The following is an 11,835-nucleotide window of genomic DNA, read 5'->3' as shown; positions in this document are numbered from 1 at the left end:
GGAGACTCCATCTGTGATGGGAGAGAGAGAGAGAGAGAGAGAGAGAGAGAGAGAGAGAGAGAGAGAGAGAGAGAGAGAGAGAGAGAAAGAGAGAGAGATGGCCTAGGGGTGTGGGTGTGTCGGTGTGGGCAGATTTTGGTTTTGCCTCCGGTGTTGTTTTCACAATACTGATGCAGCACCCTGCTCTGCCCGCAGGCCCAGCCAGGCCGTGGGTACGTGACACATATCACTGAGTGGGCAGCAGAGCTTATCACCTCCCCACAGCCCATTACAACTGATGGGGTATACACACACACACACACACACACACACACACACACACACACACACACACACACACACACACACAAACACACACACACACACGGTCAGCAAGTTATAGTACATGGACTGGCCGATCAGTGTGTGTGTGTGTGTGTGTGTGTGTGTGTGTGTGTGTGTGTGTGTGTGGGTGGGTGCGTGTCATAGCTTCATGGGCGTTTGTGTGTTATAATTTCACATTAAGCAATTTCTGGTTATTCTGGCTCCTGTGTACATGTGGGGTGTGTTTATCAGGGCAAACAGACACTATTAAAGGTAAACTATGCAGTATTGGCAATTTCCTAACTGTTTTTTTCGGTTTCTGCTTATTTTTCGCTTGCTCTGTCATGATGAATGTCTGAGAAACTCCATCGCTACCTTTTTCTAGCCGGTGCCTGGCGTGTATGTGTATTTGAATGCAGTAAAGCAATTCGTTACACTCGTTATACTTCCTGACACTGAGGCCGTCGGCCCGCCGGCCCACAGTTGCAAGGGTGGTTTTTCCGCTCACAGGCGCTAGGGGGAAGCAAGACGGCCACCATTCAACCCAAAAAAAGTCATATAACCATTCCAATGACTCTGAAGCTGGTACATGAAGGTAAAATAAGCTAAAAAACTTGTATATTAAGCTAAAAAACCTGCATAGTGTGCCTTTAATGCATCCTACAGTGAGGCCTATTGAGTATGCGGTAAGCACCCACTCAAATGAATGCAAAGTGTCCAGTCACTCATGATGCTTCTTTCAGTAGTATACAGACTCTATGTGTGTGTGTGTGTGTGTGTGTGTGTGTGTGTGTGTGTGTGTGTGTGTGTGTGTGTGTGTGTGTGTGTGTGTGTGTGTGTGTGTGTGCGTGTGTGTGTGTGTGCGTGTGTGTATGTGTGTGTGTGCTAGGGGTGGGCGATATTGACAAAAAATAATATCTCGATATGTTTTGTGATTTTGACGATAGCGATAATTAGTCAATATCCTTTAAAAAACTGTTTTTAAAAGTCTGAGTTACTTTACAGCTCATTATTTATGAATAGCATTATTACAATAATAACCAATAACCTAATCTATGACTTTTTAACCAAACCAATGCATTGTCACTCTGACACATTTCCAATTCTGCCCCCACTTGTATGTGTGACATGGTCTAGCCAGCTACATTACAGAGGATAGATAGGCCTGACAGTTTCCCAAGAAAAAGTCTGAAGCTGAAGTTCCTTTCAAACCTTTACTTAGGTTTCACCATGAGCCCGTCTATGTCCTATTAAATGACATTCTCTGGTTTCACTGTAAAACTAAGCAGACCTTACAGAATAGAAACTAATGCATTAGCTTATGGCTAATGTATATGAGAAATCCCATAGAGATGCTAACGGTTAGCATAATCGATAAAAGTTTATATTTAGAGCGAACTTCAGTACATTTACAAAAAGGTAACATAAGAAGATTTCTTTGTTTACAACTAGGGTTGCAAAGGGGCTGAAATTTTCCGGTAAATTTCTGGAAACTTACCATGGGAAGTTAAGCTGGGAAATTTTGGAAATATTCCAAATTGGAAACTTTCATGGAATTAAAGGAAATTATGGGAATTTACGGAAATTAACATGGAATTTTGGGTAATTCATACAAACTGTTTCATATACAAACATTAACATTTTGTTTCGTAATAAGCAATATGATTTGTATGTTCGGATTTTTGCTTAGATTACCATACAAAGCTAGCTAGCATGCTAGCAGGGACCCCATTCTCTGCCTATGGTTTACTAGTGTGCTAAACTAGCAACACTGAACTGCCAAGATACACTACCCCCCTCAACAACAAAATCCGATTGGTTGGAACATTTTTTTTCCCCATGCATATGAACGCACCATAGATTTCCTTTATGTCTAACAGTCTATGCCGATTGCTGTGTGCATGTGATTGACATATGTGCAGGGTAGAAATTTGACTGAAATTGCATTAAATCAGGTTGTTTTAACTAATAGTATGCTGCAAGATGGGGTTTTGTCCACTACATTTAAGTTTCCTGTTATAGACTAACTTGCCATATTAAAAATTCCCAGTTTATTCCCATTAATTCCCGTTTATTCCTGTTAATTCCCATATATTCCCGTTAATTCCCATGGAAAGTTTCCAACTTTGAAAATTCCCGGAATTTTGCAACCCTATTTACAACTGACTGTTAAAATACTCAAAGGCTAGCCTAATGTTTACATATAATACCGTGACTTTAACTCATCAATGCCACTTGAACGAAGTAGCTGCACAAAATAAACATTAGACTGCGTGTGACAACGTGGACCACTAGCAATCACATGACTTGCTCTGCTGCAGCCAGGGGCTTCTCTCGCATTCACCTCCTGGCTTAGTGAATGTATGGTGGTTCAATGCGTGATTTCAAGTGTTTAAATTACTTAAATAAGTAATTTAAATACTCGATAATGTCAATTTGCACATCGTTAAAGCAGCAATCACATATTATCGCAGACGATATATATCGCCCCTAGTGTGTGCGTGCGTGTGTGTGTGTGTGTGTGTGTGTGTGTGTGCGTGTGTGTGTGGGTGGGTGCGTGTCATAGCTTCATGGGCGTTTGTGTGTTATAGTTTCACATTAAGCAATTTCTGGTTATTCTGGCTCCTGTGTACATGTGGGGTGTGTTTATCAGGGCAAACAGACACTATTAAAGGTAAACTATGCAGTATTGGCAATTTCCTTACTGTTTTTTTCGGTTTCTGCTTATTTTTCACTTGCTCTATCATGACGAATGTCTGAGAAACTCCATCGCTACCTTTTTCTAGCCGGTGCCTGGCGTGTATGTGTATTTAAATTCAGTAAAGCAATTCGTTACACTCGTTATACTTCCTGACACTGAGGCCGTCGGCCCGCCGGCCCACAGTTGCAAGGGTGGTTTTTCCACTCACAGGCACTAGGGGGAAGCAAGACGGCCACCATTCAACCCAAAAAAGTCATATAACCATTCCAATGACTCTGAAGCTGGTACATGAAGGTAAATTAAGCTAAAAAACTTGCATATTAAGCTAAAAAACCTGCATAGTGTGCCTTTAATGCATCCTACAGTGAGGCCTAGTGAGTATGCGGTAAGCACCCACTCAAATGAATGCAAAGTGTACAGTCACTCATGATGCTTCTTCCAGCAGTATACACACTCTATGTGTGTGTGTGTGTGTGTGTGTGTGCGTATATGTGTTTGTGTGCTAGGGGTGGGCGATATGGAAAAAAAATAATATCTCAATATTTTTTGTGATTTTGACGATAACGATAATTATTCAATATCCTTTAAAAAACTGTTTTTAAAAGTCTGAGTTACTTTACAGGTCATTATTTATGATTAGCATTATTACAATAATAACCAATAACCTAACCTATGACTTTTTAACCAAACCAATGCATTGTCACTCTGACACATTTCCAATTCTGCCCCCACTTGTATGTGTGACATGCAAGCCAGCTACATTACAGAGGATAGATAGGCCTGACAGTTTCCCAAGAAAAAGTCTGAAGCTGAAGTTCCTTTCAAACCTTTACTTAGGTTTCACCATGAGCCCGTCTATGTCCTATTAAATGACATTCTCTGGTTTCACTGTAAAACTAAGCAGACCTTACAGAATAGAAACTAATGCATTAGCTAATGGCTAATGTATATGAGAAATCCCATAGAGATGCTAACGGTTAGCATAATCAATAAAAGTTTATATTTAGAGCGAACTTCAGTCCATTTACAAAAAGGTAACATAAGAAGATTTCTTTGTTTACAACTAGGGTTGCAAAGGGGCTGAAAATTTCCGGTAAATTTCTGGAAACTTTCCGGAAACTTACCATGGGAAGTTAAGCTGGGGAATTTTGGAAATATTCCAAATTGGAAACTTTCATGGAATTAAAGGAAATTATGGGAATTAATGGGAATTTACGGAAATTAACATGGAATTTTGGGTAATTCAAACAAACCGTTTCATATACAAACATTAACATTTTGTTTCGTAATAAGCAATATGATTTGTATGTTCGGATTTTTGCTTAGCTTAGCATACAAAGCTAGCTAGCATGCTAGCAGGGATCCCATTCTCTGCCTATGGTTTACTAGTGTGCTAAACTAGCAACACTGAACTGCCCAAGATACACTACACTACTAAACAACAAAATCCGATTGGTTGGAACATTTTTTCCCCATGCATATGAACGCACCATAGATTTCCTTTATGTCTAACAGTCTATGCCGATTGCTGTGTGCATGTGATTGACATATGTGCAGGGTAGAAATTTGACTGAAATTGCATTAAATCAGTTTGTTTTAACTAATAGTATGCTGCAAGATGGGGTTTTGTCCACTACATTTAAGTTCCCTGTTATAGACTAACTTGCCATATTAAAAATTCCCAGTTTATTCCCATTAATTCCCGTTTATTCCTGTTAATTCCCATATATTCCCGTTAATTCCCTATGGAAAGTTTCCAACTTTGAAAATTCCCGGAATTTTGCAACCCTATTTACAACTGACTATTAAAATACTCAAAGGCTAGCCTAATGTTTACATATAATACCGTGACTTTAACTCATCAATGCCACTTGAACGAAGTAGCTATACAAAATAAACATTAGGCTGCGTGTGTCAACGTGGACCACTAGCAATCACGTGACTTGCTCTGCTGCAGCCAGGGGCTTCTCTCGCATTCACCTCCTGGCTTAGTGAATGTATGGTGGTTCAATGCGTGATTTCGAGTGTTTAAATTACTTAAATAAGTAATTTAAATACTCGATAATGTCAATTTGCACATCGTTAAAGCAGCAATCACATATTATCGCAGACGATATATATCGCCCCTAGTGTGTGCGTGTGTGTGTGTGTGTGTGTGTGTGTGTGTGTGTGTGTGTGTGTGTGTGTGTGTGTGTGTGGGTGGGTGCGTGTCATAGCTTCATGGGCGTTTGTGTGTTATAATTTCACATTAAGCAATTTCTGGTTATTCTGGCTCCTGTGTACATGTGGGGTGTGTTTATCAGGGCAAACAGACACTATTAAAGGTAAACTATGCAGTATTGGCAATTTCCTTACTGTTTTTTTTCGGTTTCTGCTTATTTTTCACTTGCTCTGTCATGACGAATGTCTGAGAAACTCCATTGCTACCTTTTTCTAGCCGGTGCCTGGCGTGTATGTGTATTTGAATGCAGTAAAGCAATTCGTTACACTCGTTATACTTCCTGACACTGAGGCCGTCAGCCCGCCGGCCCACAGTTGCAAGGGTGTTTTTTCCGCTCACAGGCGCTAGGGGGAAGCAAGACGGCCACCATTCAACCCAAAAAAAGTAATATAACCATTCCAATGACTCTGAAGCTGGTACATGAAGGTAAATTAAGCTAAAAAACTTGTATATTAAGCTAAAAAACCTGCATAGTGTGCCTTTAATGCATCCTACAGTGAGGCCTAGTGAGTATGCGGTAAGCACCCACTCAAATGAATGCAAAGTGTCCAGTCACTCATGATGCTTCTTTCAGCAGTATACACACTCTATGTGTGTGTGTGTGTGTGTGTGTGTGTGTGTGTGTGTGTGTGTGTGTGTGTGTGTGTGTGCGTGTGTGTGTGCGTGTGTGTGTGTATGTGTGTGTGTGTGTGTATGTGTGTGTGTGCTAGGGGTGGGCGATATTGACAAAAAATAATATCTCGATATGTTTTGTGATTTTGACGATAGCGATAATTAGTCAATATCCTTTAAAAAACTGTTTTTAAAAGTCTGAGTTACTTTACAGCTCATTATTTATGAATAGCATTATTACAATAATAACCAATAACCTAACCTATGACTTTTTAACCAAACCAATGCATTGTCACTCTGACACATTTCCAATTCTGCCCCCACTTGTATGTGTGACATGGTCTAGCCAGCTACATTACAGAGGATAGATAGGCCTGACAGTTTCCCAAGAAAAAGTCTGAAGCTGAAGTTCCTTTCAAACCTTTACTTAGGTTTCACCATGAGCCCGTCTATGTCCTATTAAATGACATTCTCTGGTTTCACTGTAAAACTAAGCAGACCTTACAGAATAGAAACTAATGCATTAGCTTATGGCTAATGTATATGAGAAATCCCATAGAGATGCTAACGGTTAGCATAATCGATAAAAGTTTATATTTAGAGCGAACTTCAGTCCATTTACAAAAAGGTAACATAAGAAGATTTCTTTGTTTACAACTAGGGTTGCAAAGGGGCTGAAAATTTCCGGTAAATTTCTGGAAACTTTCCGGAAACTTACCATGGGAAGTTAAGTTGGGGAATTTTGGAAATATTCCAAATTGGAAACTTTCATGGAATTAAAGGAAATTATGGGAATTTACGGAAATTAACATTGAATTTTGGGTAATTCATACAAACTGTTTCATATACAAACATTAACATTTTGTTTCGAAATAAGCAATATGATTTGTATGTTCGGATTTTTGCTTAGCTTAGCATACAAAGCATACACTTAGCATTTAAAACTTAAAATTGTTACCATGTTGTAAGTCGCTTTGGCTAAAAATGCGTCAGCCAAATGTAAATGTAATGTAATGTAATGTAACAAAGCTAGCTAGTATGCTAGCAGGGATCCTATTCTCTGCCTATGGTTTACTAGTGTGCTAAACTAGCAACACTAAACTGCCCAAGATACACTACACCACTCAACAACAAAATCCGATTGGTTGGAACATTTTTTCCCCATGCATATGAACGCACCATAGATTTCCTTTATGTCTAACAGTCTATGCCGATTGCTGTGTGCATGTGATTGACATATATGCAGGATAGAAATTTGACTGAAATTGCATTAAATCAGGTTGTTTTAACTAATAGTATGCTGCAAGATGGGGTTTTGTCCACTACATTTAAGTTCCCTGTTATAGACTAACTTGCCATATTAAAAATTCCCAGTTTATTCCCATTAATTCCCGTTTATTCCTGTTAATTCCCATATATTCCCGTTAATTCCCTATGGAAAGTTTCCAACTTTGAAAATTCCCGGAATTTTGCAACCCTATTTACAACTGACTATTAAAATACTCAAAGGCTAGCCTAATGTTTACATATAATACCGTGACTTTAACTCATCAATGCCACTTGAACGAAGTAGCTATACAAAATAAACATTAGGCTGCGTGTGTCAACGTGGACCACTAGCAATCACGTGACTTGCTCTGCTGCCGGCAGGGGCTTCTCTCGCATTCACCTCCTGGCTTAGTGAATGTATGGTGGTTCAATGCGTGATTTCGAGTGTTTAAATTACTTAAATAAGTAATTTAAATACTCAATAATGTCAATTTCCACATTGTTAAAGCAGCAATCACATATTATCGCAGACGATATATATCGCCCCTAGTGTGTGCGTGTGTGTGTGTGTGTGTCAGTGGAAATGTGTGCACACTCCTCACCTGCCATAGGCAAAGCGTCTGTCTTTGTGGTGGTCTCCAAAGGTGTCCCACAGTCTAAGGGATACACTGACCTCATCCACCACATCCCTGGACCTCTCCAGCACCTACGACACACAACACAGACTTAGATAACTGCACACAAAACACCTTTGTAATATGGCCAGTTAAAGTACAACAAGGAGGCTGAAGTCTTTTCTGATAAACCTACAGCAAGATATTTACTGACCATCTCAGAAAATCTGAATGATCAAAAGACATGGATGAATGGATGCATGGATTAATATATAGATGGATTATTAAAAAGGATAGTCTGTCCACAATACAAGGAGGCTATGCACGTATTTGCAGCACACACACAAAAAAAGCAACTCCACTTGCACAAATCCAGCACCAGTACCCATCTGGGCCAAAAACAACCCAGCAAAACCACAAACTCACACAACTAATGTAAAACCCCACACTGAGGGAAATGTAGGAATTCATATTTACAATCCATATTTTAAAGCAAGGTATTTTAAGAGTGTATATGTAATGTGTGTGTGTGTGTATGTAATGTGTACAGTATATATGTGTGTGTGTGTGTGTGTGTGTGTGTGTGTGTGTGTATGTGTGTGTGTGTCATAGTTTCCTATTAAGGAATTCTAAGCTACAATGCTGGTTATTCAGACTTTTGGGAGTACATGGGGTGTGTCTATAAAGGTGACAAAGTGACACTATCAACACAATCAAATTAAGTGTTTGTTAGTGTATGTGTGTGTGTTTGTGCGTGTGCGTGTGCGTGTGCGTGTGCGTGTGCGTGTGTGTGTGTGTGTGTGTGTGTGTGTGTGTCTGTCTCCATGTATTGCTCTGTTGTCTCATACACTCAGCAGCCATATATGTCCACCCGGACGGGTGGCGCCAGCCGCTACCCACCTCCTGGCAGACACGGTACTGGTCGATGGCCCAGACGGTTGGCACGTGGGTGGCGAGCAGCTGGTACTGCGTGAGGGTGGCGTTGCAGGCACGCGCGCAGATCAGCCGCGTCTTGCCCACCGCGTTGTCGCCCACCACCACACATTTGATCGTCTCCACATTGGGCCGCTCATAGTCTGTGTCTATATCCATGGAGAGGGCCCTGAGAGAGGGGGAGGCAGAGGCAGGAGGAGAAGAAGAGAGAAAGATGAAGAGATGAAGAGGAATGGAGAGAAGAGGGAAAGAGGGATAATGGAGACGGGGAAAGAGAAGAGAGGAAGAAAAAAAGGATGTTACTCGCTGCAGTTGTTTTAGAAGAACAGACACAAATGCACATACATACAGCACATACCTTTGGCAGCATGAAATATTTAAAATATCAAAGTCATCTACGCTGCCTTCAAAAATCCATGCCTTGCTGCCACTGAATGCTATCTTCGAAGGCAGGATTTCCAAGGCAGGATTTCCGTTTCAGAAAGACTGACCAAGTGTGAATACAAAATGTATTGGTAGTAAACACTTTAAAAAACATCTACCAAATGGAAAGTTATAAACATTTTATGACTTCTCTCTATAGATGCTTCAATGTGAACTCAAACCACAGTCCCAAAACACAGCAAAATATTGTAGCTCAGATTGTAAAGACCTTCAGATTCCGATTGTAGCTCTCTCTCTCTGGGGATTTGCATTAAGGACATACTCTGAATCAGATCATTGTGCTTTTATCATTAACGGCAAATGTAAGAGGAAATCCAGCATGGCCAAATCAAATGAAGGAAAGCCATCATAACGGTCACTGATAAATGTATTTCTATGTGTTTTGTGTTCCACAGCCCTTCCAAGTGACCGCTGGTCGTCTGCCAACCAATTTTCTACTTTGCACACTTTCTAAAGGAGGGAAGTAGACTCATAGAGAGTGAGAACATCAACCAACTTTCTACTTTGCACACTTTCTAAAGGAGGGAAGTAGACTCATAGAGAGTGAGAACGTCAACCAACTTTCTACTTTGCACACTTTCTAAAGGAGGGAAGTAGACTCATAGAGAGTGAGAACGTCAACCAACTTTCTACTTTGCACACTTTCTAATGGAGGGAAGTAGAGAGTGAGAATGTCCACAGAGGCTCAATACTAACAGCGTCGTAGCCTTCATTCCTCTCTCAGCTGGAACTTTTCCACAGGCGGTATCTGACACATTGATTACTGGCACAAACAGACCCATAGGCCTACCCGCCACTCTGCTCGTTCGCTCTGCCACCCACCGCCCCGCGCGCCGCGCGTCACCCTCCACCCATCTCAACCGATCCGACGTGCCAAAATTGTGTCTCACTTCACAGATGGGAGTGTTATGTATCTTACAGCGCCAATGTGTTTGAGTGAGCGGGCAGGCAAGCGGCTGGGGGCCCGGGCAAAAAGGGATGCCAGCGCACAACTTCGGGCACCCGATGTAACCTCACACCTCCCCCCTGGCAACGCCACGGAATGAGTTGTCCTCTCCGGCAGGGGAAAGAAAAAACACACACAAGAGAGTGCACAAAGAGAGAGAGGGAGAGAGGAAGGAAGAGAGAGGGAGAGAGAGAGAAAGAGAGAGAGAGAGAGAGAGAGAGAGAGGGAGAAGAAGAGAGAGAAAGAGAGAGAGGGAGAAAAAGAGAGAGAGGGAGAGAGAGAGAAAGAGAGAGGGGGGGAGAGAGAGGGAGAAAAAGAGAGAGAAAAAGAGAAAGAGAGAGAGAGGGAGAAAAAGAGAGAGAATGAGAGAGAGAGAGAGACAGAGAGAGAGAGAGAGAGAAAGAGAGAGTTAGAGAGGCCAAGAAGCGAGGGGGGTACATTCTGGGATGCATGACATGACCCATGAAAAACATATGTGGGGGGCATGAGACAGGGTCCCTCTCCTCTTAAGGGTGAGATCTAGCAGGGCACAGTCCAAGACACACACAGAACATCTAGGGGGTGTGGAGGGATGAAAAGTATGCAACCTAGAGCTGAAAAAAAAACTCTGAGCAGGCCTACACCTCTTTGACTTTGATAACCTTTGATCTTGGACTAGAGGAAACTAATCCAGGAGGCTAAACAGCACTGCTCCTCCTGTGCCTTTGATGCCGCAATGTTTTCCACCATGCTATTTCAACTACTGTTACGTGTCACACATAGCCAAATCAACTGGCTTAATAGGAGTAGAAATGTTGCCTGCGCAATCCTATTACACACCAGATATCACTAACTATTTCTGTCAAATCCTACAAAATCAAATTAAGAATACAATGCTTATCATTTATTTAAGTAGAATCCTTTTCATAAATCCTATTACAAATCAAGTAGAATCCTACTAAAATCCTATCCTATTACATGATTTGTGTTATAATGGAAAGAATGGCCGTATTGTACAGCTAGAAAAGGAAGTTTCCTGCTGATTAATGTTCATTAATTTACATGTAGGGCGTGTTGGCCTGAGTTACTGAAATGAGACCATTGAGAGGGTGGCCTCTTCAGAAAGGTGAGAAACGGCACACATTATTGCTGAACTGAGAGGGAGTGTTTCAGCAACCAAACCCGCTCCAGATACCTTGACTGTGAACTTGATACTCGTTTAGAGAACGCCATGGCCCTACTACGCCCTAGAGGGAGAGAGAAAGAGAGAGAGGCCAGCACACACAAACATCTTCAACAGAACGACTTCCACTGAACCCTCTTTCTCTTGAACAGACTTCAGAGAAAGAGAGGGTTCTCAGGCTTCACTGAAAGACTTGTCAGACTTCACAGAACCTGAAACTGACATTGCCACGAATTGCCACAACAGCTGAACCGAAGCCAAAAAGGACACCGTGTACTCTCATTCTCTCTCTGTTTGTGTTCCGCGTCTGACTTGGGGGTACAAAGGGAAGCCTCCAGATAGAGGCTCCGGCACAGAGGGATAGAGAGAGAGAGAGAGAAAGAAAGAGAGAGAGAGAACACATCAGCACACAGCGTCTCTGTCTTGAATCTTTACTCTGTGCAGTGGGAGGTGCCAGTCACGCACACCTCTCTAAACACCTCTGGAACACTGTGCATTCTTCTAGGTTCTCTCTCTCTTTCTCGCTGTCTTCCTCTGTAATTCAATCACCCACATCGTTCTTCCATTCTCCCTTCTCTCTAGTCAGCTCATTCTGTCTTGTCACTCACTCTCTTTCTCTCACAAAAAACA

At 41.6% G+C, this 11,835-nt stretch overlaps 1 protein-coding gene across 5 annotated transcripts in view; it reads right to left on the bottom strand.

Moving 5' to 3' along the window:
- Window positions 1-11,835, bottom strand: part of rhobtb4 (Rho related BTB domain containing 4) — a 51,478-nt gene that overhangs the window by 20,476 nt on the left and 19,167 nt on the right. For 4 of the 5 annotated variants that reach the window (XM_076270927.1, XM_076270924.1, XM_076270925.1 and 1 more), the window contains 2 exons: window positions 8,621-8,822; window positions 7,709-7,812 (listed from right to left, as the gene is read on the bottom strand). In XM_076270927.1, the coding sequence (XP_076127042.1) occupies window positions 7,709-7,812; window positions 8,621-8,812 (296 nt within the window). In that variant the 5' untranslated portion in view covers window positions 8,813-8,822. Of the gene's footprint in view, window positions 1-7,708; window positions 7,813-8,620; window positions 8,823-10,016; window positions 10,206-11,835 lie in introns of those variants that run through there. The other variant, XM_076270928.1, reaches the window with a different exon arrangement.

Source organism: Alosa pseudoharengus, unplaced genomic scaffold, assembly GCF_046254945.1.
Source record: "Alosa pseudoharengus isolate Yale_2024_CS ecotype anadromous, Long Island Sound unplaced genomic scaffold, YU_APseudo_1.1 YU_APseudo_1.1_scf_6, whole genome shotgun sequence".
Classification (NCBI taxonomy): domain Eukaryota; kingdom Metazoa; phylum Chordata; class Actinopteri; order Clupeiformes; family Clupeidae; genus Alosa; species Alosa pseudoharengus.
The sequence above is the reverse complement of the archived record's forward strand: the minus strand, read 5'-3'. Positions and strand labels throughout refer to the sequence as shown.